General features: G+C 48.6%; 1 protein-coding gene across 1 annotated transcript in view; it reads left to right on the forward strand.

Moving 5' to 3' along the window:
- Positions 1–24,756, forward strand: part of LOC100014704 (receptor-type tyrosine-protein phosphatase V-like) — a 35,195-nt gene extending 10,439 nt beyond the window's left edge. The window contains 25 exon segments of the mRNA XM_056814618.1: positions 378–551; positions 1,335–1,598; positions 2,468–2,623; positions 2,626–2,733; positions 3,047–3,328; positions 4,964–5,104; positions 5,571–5,781; positions 6,143–6,210; positions 7,553–7,679; positions 7,873–7,920; positions 11,140–11,233; positions 11,389–11,479; positions 11,641–11,717; positions 13,197–13,331; positions 15,206–15,328; positions 16,866–17,026; positions 18,063–18,198; positions 19,554–19,621; positions 19,762–19,849; positions 19,987–20,065; positions 22,649–22,722; positions 22,945–23,073; positions 23,214–23,324; positions 23,509–23,671; positions 24,071–24,756. Coding sequence (XP_056670596.1) covers positions 378–551; positions 1,335–1,598; positions 2,468–2,623; positions 2,626–2,733; positions 3,047–3,328; positions 4,964–5,104; positions 5,571–5,781; positions 6,143–6,210; positions 7,553–7,679; positions 7,873–7,920; positions 11,140–11,233; positions 11,389–11,479; positions 11,641–11,717; positions 13,197–13,331; positions 15,206–15,328; positions 16,866–17,026; positions 18,063–18,198; positions 19,554–19,621; positions 19,762–19,849; positions 19,987–20,065; positions 22,649–22,722; positions 22,945–23,073; positions 23,214–23,324; positions 23,509–23,671; positions 24,071–24,195 — 3,233 coding nt within the window. The 3' untranslated portion in view covers positions 24,196–24,756.
- Positions 24,757–25,158: the final 402 nt, after the last annotated feature.

The raw sequence follows: 25,158 nt of genomic DNA on the forward strand, positions 1-25,158 counted from the left end.
TGGCCCTTCGAGGGGCAGATGAGAGTGACATTACAAATGCCACAGCCTGGACATGTGAGTGAGCTCGAGTCCCTGTGTCCCCATCCTTCCTGCCTTAGCTTCTCACTCCTCCTCCAGCATTCACTCGAATCCCTTGGGTACCACATCCCCATCCCTATGCCTTCTTTGCTATCTGCAGGTGGCAAAGCAGGGCCCTGTGGTGCTTCCTGGGAATGCTGCATTATTCCATTTGCAGGGCATTACCCATGAATGCTCACCACACTGGTTATTTCTTAGATCCTGAGGCACCAACAAACCTGACTCTTTTCAATGTGGGCAGCCCTGAGACCCCAGCCCTGCTAGCATCCTGGAAGCCAAGTGGAGCACAGAGCTTTGAGCTTACTTTGTACCAGCTGCCGATGGGCAATATCACTCACTTTGCTATCCTCGCGGGCAATGTCACCAGCTATACCTTCTGGGGGCTGGAGCCAGGCACAGCTTACAGTTTGAGGGGCTGGTGGCATTGGGGAACCTTACCAGGCCTGGGCCCCCCAACCTTACTGCATGGACACGTGAGTAGCTATGCTTCTAGACCACTCACTCTGTGCTATCTTGGGAAGTGGAGAGTAATGTTTCTTGGGATGGCAGAGTAGCATTGAAGAGATGGAAAGAGTATCAGAGAATTTTATTTATTTATTTATTAAACCTTTACCTTCTGTCTTGGAATCAATACTAAGTATCAGTGTCAAGGCAGAAGAGCAGTAAAGGCTAAGTGATGGGTGTTAAGTGACTTGCCCAGGGTCATACAACTAGGAAGTGTCTGAGGCCAGATTTGAACCCAGATCCTCCAGACCTGGCTCTCAATCCACCAAGCCACCTCTCACATATCACTGCTCCAAGTATCATAGAATTTTTGAGCAGGTAGGGGATTTCAGAGGTCATCCAGTCCATGGCCCCCCTTGGACCCCTATAGCAAGACTTTGCCTATAGTGATATTCCTTCCCATGGAAGGGGAGCATAGAGGCAGTTTGTCAGTCTTGCTGGGATGCTTGTTCCTTTGTGGACCAATCCTGAATCTCATCCCTTGCCTGTGAGAGACTATGATGAAAGGAGAAAGGGTCCATGAGCTGCTCTTCTGAGCTCTGACTCTTTCCACGATGGGGAAAAGTAGCCTGCCCTTGCTCTCTTGACTTTAGACCTTTCTCAGCTTATTAATATTATTATTATTTTTGAGGATTGGGGAGGAGAAGCAGACTTTTGGGAAGGGGATCTAAGATCATTGCTGACAGCTCCAGGTCCTTCTCAGCTCTCTGTTCCCCCCCCCCCCCCACCCACCACTTCTGCTCTCTCTGCAGTTCCCTTGACTCCAACCATGGTAAATGTGACCAGTAAGGATCCAACAAGCTATGTGTATCCTGGGGCCAGGCATCGGGGAGCCAGGAGGGCTACCGAGTCACCCCTTCTCCAGGAAGGCGCTCCAGTGGGCACCAGGGCTGTAGGACCGGAGGTGAACAATATAAGTTTCTCCAATCTGACTCCAGGCACCAAGTACTGGGTGGAGATTGTCTCTTTAGCTGGGCCCCACCACTCCTCGGCAGCCAATGTCACCAGCTGGACCTGTGAGTGGAGAGAATCAGAGATGCTGGAAGGGAGGGGAACCATGTCAAGTCAACAAGTGTTTATTCATCACTCACCATGTGTCAGGCACTGGGCTGAGTGCTACGGGGACTAAGAAATAGGGGGGGGGGACAGTCCCTTCCCTGAAGGAGCTTACATTCAAATGGAGAAGACAACATGTAAAGCAAATATAAGATATATGTGAAATAGAAGGAAGGCAATAGCATCTGGGGCTTGCTGTGCCCGAAGGGGTCCAAGGGCATTCCTTTCTGAGTTTTTGTCAGTGTCTCAAGTCTCATTTTGAAAGTGTTTGCCATCTGGGTTAGAAGGGCAGGGTTTGCTGAAACTGAGATAGGATGCCTTCATATTCTCCCCAAATTGGTTGTGTCTTTGTTTCCCTTTCTTGCTTTGTCCACCCAATTTCCCTGGATGACACTAGAGTGAACCAGAGGCTCCAGTGGACATTGGAGTCTTATGGGAGGGACCTTGGTGCCAGGTTATATATGCATGACCTTCTCTCTCTTTCTCTCTCCTCTGTCTCTCTCTCTCTGTCTCTCTCTCTGTCTCTGTCTCTTTCTGTCTCTCTGTCTCTGCCTCTCTTTTTCTCTCTGTCTCTCTCTCTGTCTCTGTCTCTCTCTGTCTGTCTCTCTCTCCTTCTCTCTCTGTCTCTTTCCTCTCTCTGTCTCCTCTCTCTGTCTCTTCTCTTTCTCCTTCTCTCTCTCTCCTTCTCTCTCTCTCTGTCTCTGTCACTCTCTGTCTCTCTCTGTCTCTGTCTCTCTGTCTCTCTGTGTCTCTCCCTCTCTCTCCCTCCCTCCCCCCCCACCCCCCTCTCTCTCTCTCTCTCTCTCTCTCCCCCTCTCCCTCCCTCCAGCCCCCCTGGTGCCCAAGGAGCTGTCGGTGACAATGCAAGGGGACAATGCCATGGTGACTTTGACTTGGGATGCTGCCCCCAAAGGGACAGGGGAAATGCCAAGCCAACTCTTTGAGTCTGGGCATGTACTCCAAAAGCAACCTGTGTCCTTGGGCCAAGCCGCCTCATCCTAAGGGACCTGATTCCTGGGGGTACTTTCTCCCTCTCTGTGCTGTGTCAAGTTGGACCTCTCAAAGCTTCTACCAGCCCCATAGTGCTGCTCATTGGTAAGTTGTATTTCTTGGTGACTGGGCAGGGCCAGGTGAGTTCTAGTCCAAGTTAGTACAAGTACCCACTCTGGGTCCTAACCCAGGTCCATGCTAATGCCTCTCCTACTGGCATTGTACTTTATGCCTTTCAAGGTAGGTAGTGATGCCAAGCTTTGTGTGATGTGCCCCTTAATGGGGGCACAGGTACCCAATCTCTTTATTCCTTTTGATTGGAAGATCTATTACTTGCCCACACATGGATATCTAGTTCATTGAGGGGCATTACATAGGCAGCAGAGGCCACAAGATGATGAATCTCTGGTCTTTATAGAGCCCAGGCCAGTGGAAGATGTACAGTGCCAACCTGAAGCCACCCACCTGGCACTGAACTGGACAGTACCTGGAGGAGAAGTGGGCACCTGTCTAGTGGTGGCAGAGCGGCTGGTGACTGGAGGGAAAACACAACCTGTCTTCAGTGCCAACACTACCCAGAATGCTGTCCTGCTCTCTGGCTTGATACCAGCCACTTCCTACCGCCTTAGCCTCACCTTACTGGGGAGAAATGGCCTGTGGAGTCAAATGGTCACTTTGCTATGTACCACCTCTCCAGAAGGTAGGCATGTACTCTATAGGCTCCCCTCTCCCTGACTTGTCCCCTCCCAGTGCCATTGAACAAAATGACAGAACCAGAGAATAGAAAGGGAACTCTGAGGTCACCCAAACTAACAGTTGGTGCAGCTGGGTGATGCAGTGGCTAGAGCACTGGGCTTGGAGGCAAGAAAACCTGAGTTAAAATCTAGCCTCAGATAGTTACTGTTTGCCTCAGTTTCCTCATCTGTCAAGTAATCTGGAGAAGGAAATGGCAAACCACTCCAGGAACTTTGTTAAGAAAACCCCAAATGGGGTTTTGGTTTTAAATAATTACTTTATTACAAAAATGAATAATATGGAAATAGGATTAAAGTGCTAATATATATATATATATATTTTTTATCCCAGAGAAATTGCTTGTCACCTCCAGGAGAGGGGAGGGAAGAGGGGAAGGAGACAACAAGAATCATGTAACCATGGGAAAGAAAGAAAACCCCAAATGGGATCATGAAGAGTCAGATATAATTGAAAAATGACTAAACAAAAAACCCCACTAAGAGAAAAAAACTTTCCCATCCCAAGTAGGAGGAAATTCTACAGATTAGGTACTAATATCTTCTCCCTGGCACTGCCCTTCCGGACTTTAGTTTGTTATCAGTTTCCTTATCTATAAAATTGGAGCACAGACTAGATTTTTTCTTTTTAATATAGTTTTCTTTTATTAAATAGATTATTATTGTTATTTGGTTGTTTTAGTTATGTTTGATCCTTCCTGACCCCATTTAGGGTTTTCTTGGTAAAAATTCTGGACTGGACATTTCTTTCTGCAGCACATTTTACAAGTGAAGAAATTGGGGGCAGCTGGGTCCTGGGTTCAAATTTGGCCTCAGACACTTCCTAGCTGGGTGACCCTGGGCAAGTTACTTAACCCCCATTGCCTAGCCCTTACCACTCTTCTGCCTTGGAACCAGTACACAGCATTGATTCCAAGACGGAAGGTGAGGGTTTAAAAAAACAAACAAACAAGTGAAGAAACTTAGGCCAACAGGGTGAAGTGACTTGCCCAGGGGTCACAAAGCTAATAAGTAAGGTCTAATTTGAATGAATTCATCAATGAGTATCCCTGACTTCAGGCTAGGTATTCTATCCACTTTGCCTCCTAGTTGCCTCCTGTATGTGTAAAAATTTTTTTTAATTCATTTAAAAAATTCTTGAGAGCCAAATTTTCTTTGTCTCTTCTTGAGAAGGCAAGTTTTAAAAAAAATATTGATTATACATGGGATGCCATGCAAAACATATTTCCATATTAGCATAGGCTACATTAAGAAAAATCAAATTTCATTTTTATTTTCAAGAGAAGTTCCTTCCGTCTCTCCAGCCTACTTCTTCCCTTTCCCTCTCCCTCCCCCATTGAGAAAAACAAGAAAAACAAAAGCCCTGTTAGAACCAGGTATATAGTCAAGCAAAATCACCTCTGGCCTCGATTTCCAAGGTCTATTAAGGCTGTAAGTCCTATGGACTCAAATTCTTTCCATTGCCCTTTTCCCTTGGAATCTGGCTCTTATGACAATTGTCAGTCGCCTCCAAGTCAGTGTCATTGTTCTGAGGCTCCCTTCCCCATTATTGCATTTTGATCTTTTCCCACCTCTGCCTTTAGCCTGGCACCTCCCAGAGATGGCAGCTGCCCCTCGTTTAGAGCCTGAGGCAGGGGCTGGGGTGGTGATCACTCGTGACATGTTTGGTGAGGACAATGGGCAGATCCAATGGTACGGTGTTATTGCCACCACTAACGCCTCAGGTAAGTGTCTGGGTATGAGGTGTAGCTCTGGAGACACTGGCTACCATCTAACCTTGGGGGTGGGATGGGAACCCCCTCGAGGAACTGTGGTCTAAGGGTGGGACATGCTAGAGAGAAGACTTCTAGAGAAGAGCAGGCAGACTCCCTATTCAGCGGGCATTCAATGGTGGGTACTCCCGGAGTTGTGCTGGGCTGAGGGGGGCTCCCAAAAATCTCTTGAGGAAGAGGGGCAGGCAATAAAGAAATGTGGACGTAGCTCTGGGAAAGGTGAGGAAGACAGGGCGGAGAAGAGAGAGTCTAGAACTCCCAGAGCTGGTTTGGATATAACATGGAGAGTTATATGGTGGGTGGAGGTCATCGACTGAAAGAGGAGGTCTACGGAGAGGAAAGCAACCCCTTTATGGAGATGTGTTCCTCTGCATTGACACATTCATGCCCTCTCTCTGCCTGCTCTCCCATTTCCCAGTGGTCCAGCCATCCCAGGAAACCATTTCCCACACTTGGTATGACCACTACTACCGAGGACTTGACTCCTACTTGGCTGTCTTGCTGCCTTCCCCCTTCCGCCCAGGTCCATGGGCGATGCCCCGATCTTGGACGGTGCCTGTGGGCACCGAGGACTGTGGCCAGACCCAGCAGACCTGTAACGGGAAGCTCAAGCCCGATGCCCAGTACAGGTGAGGGTGGATGCAGAAAGGGAGGAGGTGGGAATGGAGAGAGCCTGGTTCAGCCCATCGGGCTAGGGAGACTCACACACACCTCAGATCTGCCTGGTTCTTTGGGTTCTGGGAGTTTGCCAGCTGCCTTATTTATTCTTTGTGTTCTGGAGTTTGCCAGCTGTTCCTGCCCTTCTGGGAAGAGAGGATGGAAACAACGTTAGGGGAGCCTTATCCACAAGAGCAAAGGCCAGGTGGCATCCCATGGCCCTGGGAAATGCCGAGCGCTCAGTAACATCTAGTTCAGTCTCCCCGTTGGGGAATTTCTCCTCTTCCCTTGAACTTCTGCCTTGAATAAATAACCCAGGCTCTGCGTCTACAGGTTCAGCATTGCAGCCTTTACCAGTTCTGACCCGGTCAACCCGACCGTCTCCTTTACAGCCTTCTCAGGTGAGCAGTTCCAGGGAATAGCTGGTACAGCTGGCATGGGAACCAGGGGAGGGCAAGAGAACATTTATAGATTCTCCTTATGTGGCTCATTTCCAGCATGAGGGATGAGATGGAGCATTTCCCACGAATGGTCTTTACCAATATATATCATTCCATATATGGTGGTGGTTCAGTCGTTTTCAGTCATGTCCAACTCTTCATGGCCTGCCACTTGGGATTTTCTTGGCAAAGATACTGGAGTGATGGGCCACTTCCCTCTCCAGCTCCTTTTACAGATGAGGAAACTGAGGCCAACAGGGTTCAATGACTTGTCTGGGATCATGTAGCTAGCAGGTATCTGAATTGAATAATATAATATATATATGAGAGGTGAGGACCTTTTCCTATCTCATTATTAGGCACCATTGAATAATGGGAGGGACTACTAGTTGGCATAGTGGATAGAGTGCCTGGTATACAATGGGATGAAAAGGGAGGCAGAGAGACCTACACACACACACACACACACACACACACACACACACACACACACACACACACAATGAATGGGGAAAAAAGAGAAAGAAGGAGATATGAGAACAGAGGAAGAAAGAGAAAAAGGGAGGGAGAGAGGAAGGGGGAGAGACAGACAAGAGGGAAGAAGTGGAAAAGGATGAGGGAAGGGAGGAGAGATTATATATTATATTATTTGCCAAAAAAGTCTTATTACAGTTGAAACTTCTAAAGTTTAAAGGAAGGAACAGACGATCAAAGCCTAGTTTCAAATCCTGCATCATACACTAGTTGTGTGACATGAAGCAGATCTCTTCTGGCTCTCTGCAGCTTAGTTTCCTCATCTGCTGAATGGTACCATAGTGATGGTGGGGGGATTCCACTTGGTGGCCTTTAAAGTCTATTCTAGCCCCAAACCCCGCGGTCCTGTGACGCCAGGACTCTGGTCGCTCTCCCCCCTATTCCCCCAGGTCTGGGTGTTTCATGGTGTCTGAGGGTTCTAGAATGCCCGGGTTAGAAGGGACTGTTTACCCTGTTACTTCTCCCATGGTTGCCAGTGGAGGAGAGGGAGCACCCCCAAGAGCCGAGGTCAGGGCAGACCTGAGCTTGGGAGCTCCCATTCAGGATACGGTCTAGCCTCTACTGGAGGGACAAAGGCAGAGGGAGCCTTAGTGCCCGGAGCTGGGAGGAGGCTGCTTATTTGTTTGAGCGTTTCCCAGCTTCTGGTGTTAGCATGATGCTGGTGGGGGGCAGGGGGTAGCCTTCTCCGTGAGCTAGCTGAAGATGCCTAGACTTGGGTGGTTGGCTGGGCACAGCCTCTGAAGCAGTGTCTTTTCTTCACCCTCCTCAGAACCCCGTGCCAGTGTCTCGGGGGCATCGGTGCCACTCCTGGTGGCGTCTGGCATCGTCTCAGGTTGTCTCTTTACCCTGTGCGCCGTGCTAGGCCTGCTGTGCTGGAGACGCGTGTGGGCTGAAAGGTAGGCCTTGTGGCAGGGAGAAGGGAAGGGGAGACAGGCAGAGGGGCTCCCCATGGACTCCAACTGTGGTTCTGGGGATGTGGTCCTGGTGATGGATGTCAAATCCAGGCGGCCAGAGAGCAGAAGCTTCTTTAATCGAGGGTGGGTGTTACTCCAGCTATCGGGTCCTCTCTCAGCTGACTTCTCTTTTTAGGGCAGAAAAGAATCACTTCTCCCAAGAGATGACACCCTACAGCTTGAGGTGAGTGTTACTTCCTGGGACCCTCCCAGGGTAAGGCTGAAAGATCTAGAGAAGCCTGCTTAGATGGATAAAGGATCTCATTTTATTCTTATGGAAAAACAACAGCAACAACAACTAGGGGGGCAGCTGGGTGACTTCTGGGGATTGAGAGTTGGGAGGTCCTGGGTTCCAATTTGGCCTTAGACACTTCCTAGGTCAGTGACTCTGGGTAAGTCACTTCACCCCCATTGCGTAGCATTTACTTGGAACCAATACACGCTATTGATTCTAAGATGGAAGTTAAGGGTTTATTAAAAAAAAAAAAGACAAGACAAAGAAAGGTAGGATTGATCTTAGGATCCTAGGCTTAGAGCTGAGAGATCCTTGAGTCCAACCTCCTCATTTGAAGATGCTGAGATGCTGAGTGGCTAAATGACCAGCCTGTGGTTCTACAACTGGTAGGGCTGGAATTTGAACCCTTGACTTTCCAGTCAAGTCCAGTGCTCTCTCCACTATACTGTGCTTCTTTGGATAGATTCATTAGTGGTTGACTGTTCAGTCTCTTAAGAATTGTCACTAAGAGTGCCATGGCAACTTAGAAGATCCACAGTGGAGAGCATCATGGATCCATGTTTGACTTTGTACTGTTTGTTTAATCTTCAACAGTGACTCAAACAAAGGCATATAAGGGATTGTCTTTCTTTGTTGATGACACAAAACTGGGAGAGAGAGTTAGATGCTAAGAGTTTAAAGATCTCTTTAGATTTTGGGCTGATCTCATTAGATAAAATTTAAAAGAGAAAAAATGTAAAGTCTTATACTTGAATTCAAAAAATCAACTTCACAAACATAAGATGGGAGAAGACAAGATGAGATGGCAATTTATCTGGAAAAGATCGAGGGTTTGGATGGCTTGCCAACTCAGTGAGTCAGACAGGGACAGCTAGGTGGCTCAGTGGATTAAGAGCCAAGCCTGGAGTTGGGAGGTTCTGGGTTCAAATTTGAACATAGATACTTCTATCCGTGGGACCCTGGGTAAATCACTTAACCTTGATTGCCTAGCCCTTACCAATTTTCTGTCTTAGAATTGATACTAAGATAGAAGATGAGAATTTTTTAAAAAGTCTAATAATTTACTAGTATAGAAATGGGTAGCAGGACAAAAGAAAGCACATTAATGCAAAGCAAAAGACATTCATTTCATCAAACAGCATAGCTAGATAAGGGACAGGAAAGACTCCTCCCATACACTATGAAGGCATGGAGACGTATGCAAGGAAAACGTGATCATTGAGTATGCATCGAACTCGAATGGCCACTGAACACGATGGTCAGGGCTAGTCCTAGAGCCTGCCTGATGTCCTCAGGGCATCCCATCCATCCTGCTCTTCTCTGCTAGGATCCCCATTGAATTACTACTGCTCTCTGCTGCCACCTGCTGGTCCTCAGCTTTGATCTGCTTTCCTCCTTTTTGGAGAGGGGTTTTGACAGCTCTTTTAACTCAAAGAAAGCCCTAGTGGTGTTCTTGACTTTTTTGGTGCTGTAGACCCCAACAGACGATACCCATCCTGGACTTAGGAAAGTCCTTGGACTTTTTCCCCCTTCAGGATTTTAATTTTAATTTCTTGCCATGAATTGACACAAATAACAGACACAAACACTCATCAACTGTAAAGAACAGAAAGAATATGTGAAACTAGACATTTTTTTACATACAACTTATTTAAAATAAAAAATTAGTTATAATGCTGTCCTGCTTGCTTGCATCTCTCTCTGAACTTCCATTATCTTTTGTGCATTTAAAAATATTTCAGTGAGGCAACTAGGAAGAAGGCACAGTGGATTGGGAGCCAGGTCTAGAGAGGGGAGGTCCTGGGTTCAAATATGACTCAGATACTTCCTAGTAGGGTGACCCTGGGTAAGTCACTTAACTCCCATTGCTTGGCCCTTACTGCTCTTCTGCTTTGGAATCAATATACAGTATTGATTCTGAGATGGAAAGTAATGGTTTAAAAAAAATAAAACTTTGATCAATCCATTCTTTCTTTTTGGGGTCATTATCATTAACCCTTCTACTTTTTCAGAGTCTTTTATCTTCCCTCTCCAAAAAAGCTGCAAAAATAAACATTGACAAGCAAAACAAATCCACAGACTGACCACATCCGAAAACGCATGTCTTATCCCATTGCTTCTTTGTCAAGGAATATGTAGCATACTCCATCCTCTCTTTTCTGAAGTCATTGATAGTTATTGCATTGATCAGAGTTCTTCAGCCTTTCAAAGTTATTTTTCTTCAAAATATTGTAGCCATATGAATTGCTCTCCTGGTTCTGATCAATTCCCTCACTTAACCTCTGCAATAGATCACAAAGACTCCCCAGATTTCTCTAAGTTCAGCCCTTTTATCATTTATTACAATGAAATACATTCACATACCATAATTTGTCTTACATCCCCCAATTAATAGGCTTTCCTTTAGTTTCCAATGTTTGGGGTACAACAAAAAACGAATATTTTTGTATATATAGATTCTATCCCTCTTTCTTTTATCTCTTTGGGGTATGTGCCCAGGAGAGGTATTGCTAGGTCTAAGGGTACCCACAGCTTAGTGATTTCTTGATTATAGTTCTGTAGTAATTTACAGTTCTATCCACCAGTACATTAATGTGCTTATCCTCTTGAATCCTCTCCAACAACTGTCATTTTCTTTTCTCATCATTTTTATTAAGTATGAGATAGAACCCGAGTTGTTTTAATTTGTAGTTCTTTTATTAATGTTTAAAGCATTTCCTTTATCTTTCTCCCTCCCTCCCTCCTTCCCTTCTTCCTTCCCTCCCTTCCCTCCTTCCCTCCCTCCTTCCTTTTCCTCCTTCCTTCCCTCCCTTCCCTTCCTCCCTCCTTCCCTCCTTCCCTTCTTCCTTCCCTCTCTCCCTCCCTCCTTCCCTCTCTCCTTCCCCTCTTCCCTCCTTCCTCCCTCCCTCCCTCCTTTCCATCCCTCCCTTCCTTCTTTCCTGCCCTTCCTCCCTCCCTCCCTTCCTTCCTCCCTTCCTCCCTCCCTTCCTTCCTTCCTTCCTTCCTTCCTTCCTTCCTTCCTTCCTTCCTTCCTTCCTTCCTTCCTTCCTTCCTGCCTTCTTGCCTTCCTTCCTTCTTGCCTTCCTGCCTTCCTTCTTTTTCTTTTCTCCTTGGGAGTGCCATTTGGAGTAGTCATTTGGTTGACTAACTGATTCTACCTGTCCTCAGGAACATCCGCCGACCGATTCTTATTCAGAACTTCCGACAGAGCTATGAGGCCAAGAAAGCCAATGCCCATCATGCTTTCTTCCAGGAGTTTGAGGTAAGGAGGTTGCTCAGCAGAGCAGCATCTCACAGCCTCAGATAGGAGAGGGCTTCCCTACCGCCTTCCCTACCTCATCTTCCCTACCAGCCCTCTTCTGAAGGATGAGGTGAGGTGATTCCTTATGTAACTCCTTGACCACCTGCTATCCACAGGAGCTAAAGGAAGTTGGCAAGGAGCAGCCCAAACTGGAGGCAGAGCACCCTGCGAATGCCATCAAGAATCGCTACCCACATGTGCTGCCCTGTGAGTGCCAGGAAGGCATGAGAAGTGGCCAAGTGGGAGAGGCTAAAAGGCTTGGGATGGGTTCTAGATCAGAAAAGTAGGGATATGAAGTCGAGAATGGCCAAGGGGCAAGGGGGGTGCTCATCGTCCTGGCACTAACTGTCCTAAGTTTGCTCCTTTAGATGATCATTCTCGAGTTCGACTGAGTCAGATGGACAGCGAGCCACATTCTGATTACATCAATGCCAACTTCATCCCGGTCAGTACTTTCTGCAGCAGGCTGTCGCTTTTGTCCATCTATGTGGCAAGTCCATCTGTAAGGGCGTCTGTCCCTGCAACATGCCTGTTTGACTTGGCTTTGTTGAGGTGGGCTTCTCTGCCCTTCGGTATTTGCGGACAATTGTTTTTGGTGTTCTATGCTCAATGAGATATTTCTATTCAGGTGCCACATGCCTACATTATTAGTTTTTTTCTATTTAAAAGTCCTTATCTTCTGTTTAGTATCTATTCTAAGACAGAAGGACAAGGGCTAGGCAATGGGTTAAGTGACTTGCCCAGGATAACACAGCTAGGAAGTGTCAGAGGTCAGATTCGAACTCATGTACTCCCAATTCCATGCCAGGTGCTCTGTTTACCTGGATTGTTTGTGCACATGCCCTGTTGGTATATATTTGTACTCTGCTTATCTGGGATGTTCCTGTCCTCGGTATACTCTATTACGACTTTCTCCAAAACCATTCTTTCCCAATGAGGCATAAAGATGTGTGTGTATGCGGGTGCCTTGGTTGTATGGAGCCATCCCTCCAGGTTTGGGTCTCTCTCCGTCTTTCTGTCTCTCTGTCTCTTTGTCTCTCTGTCTCTCTTCATATTTAGGTCTTTTGTGTATGTGTGTGTGTGTATATATATATAGTGAACATACATAGAAAATACATTATAAATGTATAGTGAAGATAGAAATATATTATACATATATACTGAAGATATATTGTAAATATATAGTAATATATAAATATATTATAAATATGTAGTGACTATATAGATATATGATAAATACATCTACATAATATAGAAATATATTATAAAATATATAGTGAATTTATAAATACATGTTATAAATATATAGTGAAGATACAAACATATAAACATGTAGTGAAGATATAATTATATATTATACATATATACTGAAGATATGTATTGTAAATATATAGTGAATATATGAATATATAATTAGTTGGTAAATATATGACTATATTATACAGATATACTAAAGATATATATTATAACTATATAGTGAATATATAAATATATAGTAAAGATATAAATCTAGTATAAATATAATGTGAATATATGAATATATACCTATATAGTAAATATATAAATATACATTATACAGATATACTGAAGATATATATTGTAAATATATGGTGAATATATAAATATATTACAAATATGTAGTGAATATATCACTATATGATAAATATATATACCAAACAGAAATATATTATAAAATATATAGTGAATTTGTAGATATTATAAATATGTATATGTTGAATATATAAACGCATATTATAAATGCATAGTGAATATTGTGTGTAGATAATGCATACGCATGCACATAGTCATGCCTTCACATATGCACACAGGTGTTATGGGGGATATGCATGGGGGCGCCGTGTTTCGGGGGGAGGGTGCCCCATAAGGACAGTGTTGTACCCCGGTGCCTGTCCTCTCCCTTCAGGGCTATACCCAACCACAAGAGTTCATTGCCACACAAGGGCCACTGAAGAAGACGCTGGAAGATTTCTGGCGGCTGGTGTGGGAGCAGAAGGTCCACACAATTGTCATGCTGACGGTGGGCATGGAGAATGGGCGGGTGAGTAGGCACAACTTGCAGTTGCAGCCATCGCCACTAGGTGTCAGTGCAGACATTTTTATCTTGGGAAACCTGACCTCTGGGATGGTTGTGGTTGAGGTCCTCCTCCACAGAGCTCCTTTAGAGCGGGCGGGGAGAAGATAGTGGCCCTGGGGCAAGTGTCCCCATTCCACAGAGTGGAAAGACTGAGGTTCAGTGAGGGACAACGTCTTTCCCGAAGCTATCCAGAAAGTCTAAAAGCGGGTCCAGGGATCCTCATTCCGGGCTGGATGCTCTCCTTCCTCTCTTACTGTGTCCGTGTTCTTTATGTCGTCTCCACCCCTGGGCACAGAAGGGGCAGAGCAGCTCAGGAGCACTAGATTAGGACAGGCAGAAGGACTGGCACAAGTAGAATGACTCAAGGAATAGCCCGATTCATTTGTAGACTCCTAGAATGTCAAAGTTAGAAGCGACCTCAGAGACCGTTTATTCTTTTCCTCCTCCACCGTTTTATTTAATTAACGTTTTTTACATGCCCTCACCGTCTGTCTTAGGATCCACTGTAAGGCAGAAGAGCGGTCAGGGATAGACAGTGGGGGTTAAGTGACTTGCCCAGGGTCACACAGCTGGAAAGTGTCTGAAGCCAGATTTGAACTCTTGCCACCCCCATCTCCCTATCCACTGAGCCACCCAGCTGCCCCTGCACTTCTTTCCTCCAGTCCTTAAACGGAATGGTTTTTGGAGTAAGCCGTGGATTCGGATTTCACGGGGAGAGAAGTTCTGGATTTGAATCCCAGTCTGGAAAGCCAACAAACATAGGCTGTATTCTATGTACATCGGGCAAACCCCCCCAAGATAGGCAGAAGGGCAGAAGGAGCCCGATGCCACACAAGAAGCTGCACACGCAGGATGTGCCCAGGGTGAATGGGTGGCACCAGCCCTGGGAGGGTGGCATTTAAGGGCAGGGAGTCCACAGGCAGAGGTGAGGATTGTGCATGTATTCATATCTATAAACATGTACACACAGGCACATACATGTCTACATACACATGTCTAGATAGACATGTATATTCATGGATATATCTGGGTAGAAATGATTATTGAACCCAACGGGGTCTGATGGCATCCCTAATCAAGACAATATAGAGGCAGAAGAAAAGAAGGTCCAGGATAGACTCTTGGGGAAGAGCCAGCCAAGGAAACCAAGAAGGCACACCCGGGCAGGTAGAAGAAGAAACACAAGGCAGCAGTGTCCGAGGGGCAGCTGGGTGGCCAGACCTGGAGATGGGAGGTCCTGGGTTCAAATTTGGCTTCAGACACTTCCTAGCTGGGTGACCCTGGGCAAGTCACTGAACCCCAACTGTTTAGCTCTTACTAGTCTTCTGCCATTGATTCTAAGACAGAAAGTAAAGGTTAAAAAAAGACAGTAGTGTCAGGAAATCTAAAGAGGAGAGAGTATTCAGGAGAAGAGGGTGGTCAACATATTAATGGCTGCAAAGAGGTCAAAAAGATGAAAAATGCAGAAAAGGCACTGGATTTGAGGATTGTGATTACGTGGTTAAATCATGGATACTCACTCAGCCTCAGTTTCTTCCTCAGTCAAATCATGGGAATGGACCATCCATCGATGTTCTAGGACCCCTTCCAGGACAGAATCCATCCTCTTTTGATCATGGATTTTTTTTGCTATCTTTTTTTAACATTATTTTATTTGGTCATTTTCATACATTATTGATCATGGATTTTTGATAAGTGAAAAAGAGAGGAGGAAGAGCATGCTAGGGAGAGGTCACAGCCTGCGCAAAGGGGTGGAAGGAAGGCAGGGCGATAGGCGGGAACGCCTGGGTTCTTGGTGCTGCCTTTCACCTTCCTCACCCGTCTCCTTTATTCCTCAGGTGCTGTGTGAGCATTACTGGCCGTTAGATTCTGCCCCGGTCACTCATGGCCAGATTACCATCCATCTCCTGGCAGAGGAGACAGGAGAGGACTGGACCAGCAGGGAATTCCAGGTGCAGCATGTGAGTGTCCCTGGGGCTGGCTGTGAGGGGGAAGGAAAGGGTTAGATGTGATGCTCCCCAGACCCCAATATGAGGCGACTACTCAAGGAGGACCTCAAAGCACTCTGCCGCTTCAGTATGCCCCTCCCGCCCTGGCAGCTGATGGTCACAAAAGTGCAGGCGTCGGAGGCTCCGTTTGGCCCCATCTGCTTTTCTAACTTGTGACAGTAGATAAAAAGCGGGATCCCGAGTTCATAACCTGCCTCAAAGACATACTCACCCTGTCATCCTGGGATGCGCACTGAATCTCTCACAAACTCAGTTTCCCGATCTGTAAAAAGGGGATAATAATGGTGTTTACCTTACAGGATGGTTTGGTTTTTTTTTAACCCTTACTCACCATTTTAGAGTCAATACTGTGTATTGGTTCCAAGGCAGAAGAGTGGTAAGGGCTAGGCAATGGGGTTCAGTGACTTGCCCAGGGTCACACAGCTAGGAAGTGTCTGAGGCCAGATTTGAACCCAGGACTTTCTAATTCCAGATCTGGTTTTCTATTCACGGAGCTAGCTAGCTACCCCCAATTACATTAAAAAACCCAAAACAAACCACCAACCTTTACCTTCCATCTTAGAAGCAGAACTTTGTTTTGGTTCCAAGGCAGACAAGAGGTAAGGGCTAGGCAATGGAGTTCATTGACTTGCCCAGGGTCACCCAGCTAGGAAGTGTCTGAGGCCAGATTTGAACCCAGGACTTCCTAATTCCAGATCTGGTTTTCTATTCACGGAGCTAGCTAGCTACCCCCAATTACATTAAAAAACCAAAACAAAACACCAACCTTTACCTTCCATCTTAGAAGCAGAACTTTTGGTTTTGGTTGCAAGGCAGAAGAGTGGTAAGGGCTAGGCAATGGGGTTAAGTGACTTGCCCAGGGTCACACAGCTGGGACGTATCTGCAGCCAGATTTGAACCTTGGCTTACAGGGTAATCGTGAGGATCAAGATTAGCATATGTAAAGTGCTTTACGAACTTCAAAGAGTTCTATAAATGCTAACTTGACTAAGCAAGACCCCTTCTCACCAAGTGTTAGCCCTGCTGGGGTACCACACACAGAAATGTGCAGAAGCCTGTATTGAACGAGAGGAGTGAAGAACACAGAGCTTTCCCTCAGGGAGCTCCCAGTCTAGTGGGGAAACTTAGATCTTGCTCCCAGAGAGTTCTCCATCTCTTGGGGAAAGATATAAAGGATAATGGTTGGAATAAGTCCAGGGCATCTGCCCTTGACTTCAGATTTTCTCCTTTTATTCTCAAAGCCAAACTGACCCCTAAACCCGAGACTCCTGACCTTCTTGGTCCCCAAACTCCAGCCCCCCGGGTTTCGTGAACACCCAGATCCTTCAGTCCTGCGCCCCCTCCCCAACATCCATCCTTACCTTGTCCTGACTCATTGCCTCAGGACCTTGGTTTCCAGTTCTAGCATCCGTCCCTCAGTACTTGGCACAGAGAAAGCACTTAATACATGATGTTAGGCCCTCTCCACCTGGACCTTCTCTCTGCTCAGGGCCCTCAGCAGCAGGAGCGCTGGATCCAGCAGCTGCAGTTCACAGCCTGGCCAGACCATGGGGTTCCCGAGGCCCCCAGCTCCTTGGTCACCTTTGCAGAATTGGTCCAGGAGCGAGTGCGGGCTGCCCAGGGCACGGCTCCCACTTTGGTACACTGCAGGTGAGGGATGAGAGGAAGGGGCTGCCTCTACTGTGGACAGGCCGGGGGCTGTCAGGAGCTCCAGAGTTAACTCTGTTCTGTGCCCAGAACAGCCCTCCCTGCCACCTCCAGGTCCCCACTGCCCCATTTCCTCCCTCAGTATCTCTCCAATGCCCACTGCTCACCCCAACATCTCCTCAATGCCCACCCCTCATCCCAGTGTCTCCCAATTCCTGCCCCTTATCTCTGTGTCCCCCCAAGGCCTACCCCTCTTCCCAATATCACCTCTATGCCCATCCTTCACCCCAGTGTCCCCCCAATCCTCATCTCTCAGCCCAGTGTCTCCCCAATGTCCACCCCTCACTCCAATATCTTCCCAATACCTGCCCCTATCACAGTGTCCCCCCAATCCATTCCTCATCCCTCACCCCAATATCTCCCCAACCCCCACCCCTTATCTCTGTGTCCCCCAATGCCTACCTCTCTTCCCAATATCTCCCCAATGTCCATCCTTCACCTCAGTGTCTCCCCAAGCCTCATCTCTCATCCCAGTGTCTCCCCAATCCCCACCCCTTATCTCTGTGTCCCCCAATGCCTACTCTTCTTCCCAACATCTCCCCAATGCCCACCCCTCACCCCAGTGTCCCCCCAATCCATCCCTCACCCCAGTATCTCCACAATCCCCATCCCTCAACTGGGTATCTCCTTAATCCCCAACCCTTACCACAGTAGCCCCAGGGTCCCAGCTCTCTCGGGGTCCCCTCATTGGCCACCCCTCTTCTTTGATCTCAGCCTTTAGCTTGGCATCCCCACTTCTTCCCCTCACCCCCAATCACCCCACAGATCGCTTGAGCTCCCGCTAGGCCCCAGGCACCGAGCCGGGTGCTGTGAGTTTGGGAGTTGCTGTCTGTGTGGGAGGGCAGCGAGGCACAATCCCTGCCTTTGCCCCGGCCCCCTCCCTCTGCTCCTCGCGCCCTTTACCTCCGGCCGAGCAGAGGAATCATTGGTTGGGCCCACTTGGCCGGCCGGGGCTCTGCTCACCCGGGACTCCCCTCAGTGCTGGCGTGGGCCGGACGGGCACCTTTGTGGCTCTGGCTCGGCTCCTTCAGCAGCTTCAAGAGGAGCAGGCGGTCGACGTGTTCAACACAGTGTACGCGCTGCGGATGCACCGGCCTCTCATGATCCAGACCCCGGTGAGGGCCGGGCTGAGGGAGGAGGGGGACAGAGGGGCCCTGGGGGGGGGCAGAGGGGTGGGGGGGGGCAGAGGGGGTCAGGGGGGCAGAGGGGCCCTAGAGGTGGGGCAGAGGGGCCCTGGGGAGGGCAGAGGGGCCCGGGGGGGGGGCAGAGGGTCCAGGGGGGCAGAGGGGCCCTGGGGAGGGCAGAGGGGCCTGGGGGGGGGCAGAGGGGCCCCGGGGGGGGCAGAGGGACCCCAGAGGGGGGGCAGAGGGGCCCTGGGGGGGCAGAGGGGCCCTGGGGGGGCAGAGGGGCCCCGGGGGGGCAGAGGGGCCGGGGGGGGGCAGAGGGGCCGGGGGGGGGGCAGAGGGACCCCAGAGGGGGGGCAGAGGGGCCCTGGGGGGGGCAGAGGGACCCCAGAGGGGGGGCAGAGGGGCCTGGGGGGGGCAGAGGGGCCCCGGGGGGGGGGCAGAGGGACCCCAGAGGGGGGGCAGAGGGGGCCCTGGGGGGGCAGAGGGGCCCTGGGGGGGCAGAGGGGCCCCGGGGGGGCAGAGGGGCCCCGGGGGGGCAGAGGGGCCGGGGGGGGGGGCAGCCCCAGGACAGCCTTAGTGGGTTTGGAGGTCGTCAGAATCATCTTATTTGACTTTGCCCACTAGTAATTTTCAATCATTCTCAGACTTAAAAAAGAGAACAAAAATCTGTTTCTGCTCTCCCATTCCTCTCTGAAGAAAAGAAAAACCAAACCCTTGTAGCAAACACGCATCCTTAAGCAAAATAAAACAATTCCCCGGGTTGGCCGTGTCCAAAAAAGTCCTCAATCGGTCACCTCTCCGGCAGAAAGTTCCCCCGAGGCTTAGTCTAACACAGGCAAGGCGCCATGACGGGCCTGGGCTAGCCTGGGGAGTGGCCAGGACAGGAGTCGGAAGACCCACATTCTTTTTTTTTTTTAACCTTTACCTTCCATCTTAGAATCAATACTGTGTATGGGTGCCAAGGCAGAAGACTATGGGGGTTAAGTGACTTGCCCAGGGTCACACAGCTAGGAAGGGTCTGAGGTCAGATTTGAATCCAGGACTTTCCGTTTCTGGTTTCCCATCCACTGAGCTACCCAGCTGCCCTGGGAGCCCAAATTCTTGAAAGAGACAGAAGCCGAGGCCAAAGTCACATAGGTGGGAAGCATTTGTGGCAGGATGGGAGCCGGGGTCTGGGACTGAAGACCCGAGTCTCCTTCCACAGAGCAGGGCGGCTCCAAAGATCCCTCCCTGGATCCCTCGCCCTCTGCTTTAGGTCTTCCTCCCCCCCCAACCCAGCCTCGCTGTTTGTCCCATCCACAGCACTAGGCTGGCCCCTCCAGTCACCCGCTTCTTCTCCCCAGGCCCAGTACATCTTTCTGCACAGCTGTCTGCTGGACAAAATCCTGGAGGAGCCCGCTGGATCTCCTGTGTGAGTCCCGACCCTTCTCCCTTTCTTAAGGCCCTCAGCCGGTCGGGGAGGTGCCGGGGAGGCCTGGGGACCGGCGGCGCGTCCCTCCGTCGGACAGCGGCCCCGGCTGGCATCTCACTGTATTTCCCCTCTCCTGCCAGCTCCCGGCCTATCCCCGTGAAGAACTTCTCCCAGCAGCATGCTAAGAGGTCGGCCCACTTCAACGCTGGCTTCCTGAGGGAATATGAAGTGAGCTTTGGATAGGAGGGCGCGGAGGTCCCTCACCCTCATTCTGCGCCATCGCCCAAGGGCAGCGCTCTTACCGTCCCTGCATCTCGGTGGCCCCACCGCTGACTTCAGCCTGTGCCCGTTGCCTTTCTCCCCAGCTCCTTGTGGAGGCCATCAAAGACCAGGAGAGTTCTGCCCGACACCAGCTGGGCAGTGCCATCTCCCAGCTCCTGCCCTGTGAGTAAAAGGGTGGCGCCTCTGAGAAAGGGGGAGCCATGCCTGACTGCAGAATGTGAACTGCTCCTGTGACTGGGGTGTCGGTAAAGGGCTAGCCGTGGCTACGAACCAGGTTGTGAGGAGTCCCCCTGAAAACGACCCTTTGTTCCTTGGGACCCCACGGAATGCGGAGGCACCATCCCATCGATGGGCCTGGAGAATTGGGAGGTTTTTCATTGGACTCTATTTAAGGATTAAGTTAACCTCAGCTTTAAATATTCCGAGGCTTTGCCCTTTGCCACCCAGGAGCAGGAATTTGGTGGGAGAGGCCAGGGTTACTAGGTGGATGGGGCCCCAATTTTGATTCCCCTCCTTGCAAAAAGGCAGTTTGTTCTTTCAGCTGGGAAGGGAACCAGGCTAACGGAAATGATGGGGCTTAAAAAATGGGGGTTGGTGGTGTAGTCCAGCAGACTGAAGACCAGGGATTGAGTTGTATACTCACACTGGGCCTTGGTTTCCCCATCTGTGGCATGGAGACATTGCACCGGAAGTGGCTGAAAGTCCTTTCCACCTCTAACATTCCGGGAACCTAGCTAAAGGCGGGAGAGCTGACTTTTACTGAAGGGAAGGATCAGCCCACCTCCCTACACCTAGGCAAAATCCCTGGCTAGGTTGGCTGAGAACAGAGCTCTGGAGCTAGAGGTCAGTCAGAGTTAGAAAGAAGACACTTTGGGACAGCTAGGTGGCTTAGTGGATAGACTCCGGGTTTCCAGTCAGGAGGACCTGGGTTCAAATTTGGTCTTAGACACTTCCTTAACACCAATTGTCTAGCACTCTTCTGTTTTTGAATTGAGGTTAAGGTAGAAGGTAATGGAGGAAAGAAAGAGAAGAAGAAAGAAAGAAAGAAAGAAAGAAAGAAAGAAAAGAAAGAAAGAAAGAAAGAAAGAAGAAAGAAAGAAAGAAAGAAAGAAAGAAAGAAAGAAAGAAAAAAAGAAAGAAAGAAAGAAAGAAAGAAAGAAAGAAAGAAAGAAAGAAAGAAAGAAAGAAAGAAAGAAAGAAGAAGAAAGAAAGAGAAAGGAAGGAAGAAAGGAGGAAGGAAGGAAGGAAGGAAGGAGGAAGGAAGGAAGGAAGGAAGGAAGAAAGGAGGAAGGAAGGAAGGAAGGAAGGAAGGAAGGAAGGAAGGAAGGAAGGAAAGAAATTCACTTCTTTGTGAATTTAGCCACCCCAATTTGTCCTTTCTGTTTGTTTTATTTTATGTTTTCCTTTTACTAGAAACAATGATGACAGAGTGGGTAGAGATCTGGCCTCCAAACCAGAGCCATTTTGGTTAACTCTAAATGACTATGAGCAAGTCAACAAAAGTGCTGACCCACATCGATAGAGGAAATTCTCCTGGTATAGACACCAAGAAAACACAGCTCCAGCCTCTAACCCTTCCTTTGATTATTCTAAGCAAATTTAATCCTTTTTTATTAGCGAAAATCTATTTTTCCTCCCTCCTACCTTCCTCCTATTAAAAAGGAAAACAAAACAACCCTTGTAAAAATAATTGAATAAGTTTCATTCATCTTCTATGGCCTCATGGGGTTAAATGTCCTTTGTTCCTTTCCCACAGACTCTTGACTTCAGCTAGGTCTCTCTATTTGGAGAGCTTTTCATCCCCCTTAGATGGGTCATTAGGTGAATCCAATATGTCAGGCTTATTAAAAATTTTTTTTATAAAAAATTTAAGTTTTTGTGCATCTGTGTTATGTTCAGGAGGTTGTGGGTAGCAGTTTTGTCTGTGATGATGCTCCAGTGGTAGGACATTTGATGGATTGAGATCTCAGGTAGCACAATCGATAAACATCTAGGTTTTGCAAGTTGGGAGGATCTGGGTTCAAATGTGGCCTCAGATACTTCTTATCTGTGTGATCCTTGGCAAGTCACTTAACCTCAACTGCCTTGCCCTAACCACCTTTCTGTTTTGGAATCAATACTTAATATTCATTCTAAGACAAAGGTAAGGACTTTAAAAAAGATATTTTTAAGTTTGTATCTATAGTTCTAGGATTTACCATTTGTTATTTTATGAAGGTTAACAAGCTTCTGGTGTGTAATTCTGGCCATTTGGATGATTTCTTTCTAGGAATTCTATAGATCTTCAGTTTTGCAACCTGGAGTGTTATATTGCAGTTTCTAGAATGTCTTTGCAGAATCTCTCTTGTTAGCTAGACTTGGCCATCAGATGACAGGACCCCCTCCTCCCCCAGACCCATGCTGTAAGGTGAGGGAGCATTTCCAACTTTGGTGGGACCAAAGACCAAGTTCTCAAGAACCTGGCACAATAAAGTGTTGGGGAAAGATGTTGGAAAAAGACAGACTTTCTCGTTTTCATTTTACAGATGAGGAAAATGAGGTTCAGGAAGGGAAGTGACTTATTTGAGTGAGGTCACCTAGCTAGTAAGTAGAAGAGCCATATACGGAGCCCAGGTCTTTTATTTCTCTGATGCCATGCTGACTTGGCTTGATTGAGTGCCCCCTGCCCCAGTCAGCATGGAGATTTATAGGTAAAGAGCTGCTCCCTCCGGTCTCCTAACCAGTCCTTTCCCTCTTTCTCTACAGATGAGCGATGGAGAGTGAAGTTTTCCCCTCTAGAGCAGAGTCCTGTTGACTCTGTCCAGGCTTGGCTCTTTCCAGTGAGATGTTGCCCACCCCCTGTGTCTCCCCATGTTCTTTGCCCCTCGTCTCTTTTCCTTGCCTTCCTCCCTTGCTCCCATGTTGCCTGGTGCTAGGATTGTCAGGGTGTGTGATTGGGAATGGGGAGATAGGGGCACTTAAGGTTGTTGGAAGCTCCTTGGTATAGGATTGGCAATTTCTTGGGGGTTACAGGGGATAGTCTCAGTCGGGTTCTCCCACAGGGGGGGCCTTCTGGCCGAGACCAAGTAGCATTGTCAGGTCCTGCAAAGGCCGAAGAGTTCTGGCAGTTGGTGTGGGAGCACGGTGCCCATGTTCTAGTCTCCTTGTGCCCGTTGGGTACTCAGAATGAGGTGAGGAGCTTGGTGGGGGAAGCAGAAGGAAGGATGGTAATGTGGTGGAGGGTGAGGGTGAGGGATCTGGTTTGGCAGGGGCCTGGGTGGTGGCATTGGCATCCCCATGAGTGGGCACTGGAGTGGCACTATACATGCAGGAATGGTGGCCATCGGTGGAGCAGCCCATCTGCACCGAAGCATTGACTGTCCACTGGGTGGCAGAGAGTGATGTGGCAGGGTGGTCTTGTCTTCATCTGAGTGTCAAACATGTAGGTGCCTCAAGAGTCTGGGTGAGGTGAGGGTCCTCCTTGGGGAGCAGGAAGGAGACAGCCCAGATCTGGGTCCCAAATTCCCTCTTCCACCATTGCCCACAGATGGGAAGGAAGGAGAGGTCTAGAGAGGCAGTAGGGGTCTCTCACTTTCCACCTCCCCACTTCCATCTTGGGCTCCCAGGAGAAGAAAGGAAAGGAACTCCAAGTACAGCAACTACGGTTCCCATGCTGGGAATGCGGGCAGGAGCCCCCAGTCCAGACGCTATTGCCCTTCCTGGCAACGGTGGGCCAGTGCTGCTCCCGGGTCAAGAGCAAAAGCCGGCCACAGTGCTCGTCTACTCCAGGTACCAATGAAAAATGGGTGGGGATGGAGAGGGTTAGAAAGGAGAGGATGTTAGATCTGTATTTCACTTCTGGGTCTTCTCCCTTACCTGGCACGAATCCCCTTAACCACTCAGGGCTTCACTTGTGCTCATCTCTTAAATGGGTCCCGTGTACCCAGTATCCCCTTCTCACCCATCAATCACCAAGTGTCTATTAAGGTCTTAGTATGAGCTAGGGACTCTCCTAGGCACTGTGATATAAATACAAAGAAAGAAATAGGGCTCATTCTCCCACCTCACAGCCATTCAACAAACATTTACTAAGTGCCTACTATGCATCAGGCACTGTGATTTGAAACCAGGCAGGGTGCCTAGTTTAGGGGGTGAGATGAATGGCTTCCTTCCCCATCCCTCTTGCAGCTCAGGAATGGTCCAGTTGGGGATGCTCTTGGCCCTGGAGCGGCTGCTACAGCAGGCAGAGTCCCAGAACTCAGTGGATATCTTTGGTGTGGTTCTGCAGTTGGCACGAGCCTGTGGCTCCATGACACCACACTGGTGAGAGCTGTGGGTGGGCACCATCTCAGGGACATTGATAAGGGCAGAAGTCTGGGCACCAGCAGCTGAAGATGGGCACCAGGTGATGTTGCTGACCACCTCAGCTCCTCTTCTGCAGGGTGCCTTCTGAGACCCGGGGAAGACTGACTAGGAGGGCATCTTGGGTTGAAAGCTAGAAGGAACTTGAGAAATTCATAGTCCACCCCCCTTTCATTTTATAAATCAAGAAGCTGCTGTGCCCCAGACTTCTTCCCTTGGCCCTTGGCTTTTCCTGCCCTGCTCAGACCCTTCTCCTTCTCCCCTTTCCCCAGGACCAGTACATTTACCTCTATGGCTGTGTGGGCAGTGCCCTGGCCAACGGGCAAACCTAAGGAAAGGGGTCCAGCTGCCCAAGAGTTTTGGAGCCCCGCTGCTTTGGATTCAGATTGGATTTGGCTCAGCCAGTGTGGTTGGGTCTCACCTGACTCCCGCTGTGGGGATGGTCTCCACATCCGGTCCCCAGAAATATGAAGTTGCTGTGGGCTTCTGGAAATAAACACAGATGATCCAAAGCCACGGCTGGGTGTATTTTGTCACCTGTTCTTCCCCTTTCCTCTTAGCTCATGTTGGGGCTGGGAGAGGAAATCAGAACCAGGGATTAATCGAGTGAAGAGAATAGGAAGGGTCTACGTTCTTATTTCTAAGTGAAGGGGAAGAGGGGGGAGCTGGGAAGTGCTGGCGAAATTGGAGATTCCAAATGGGGTTGCTGAAAGGAAGGAATGAGTGGCCACTTGAAGATAGATAACCTTAATAAAATTAGTATGGCCTTCCTTGAGGCAATGATTCTAATTCTAATGATTTAGATCAAATGTATCCATACCTGCCCCACCTGGCCCATGACCTTCTGGGATGAGTTTCACCTTCTATACTGGGACCTTCCTTACGTTCTTTTTGTTTTGTTTTATTAACCCTTA

The sequence above is a fragment of the Monodelphis domestica genome, chromosome 2, assembly GCF_027887165.1.
Source record: "Monodelphis domestica isolate mMonDom1 chromosome 2, mMonDom1.pri, whole genome shotgun sequence".
NCBI lineage: Eukaryota > Metazoa > Chordata > Mammalia > Didelphimorphia > Didelphidae > Monodelphis > Monodelphis domestica.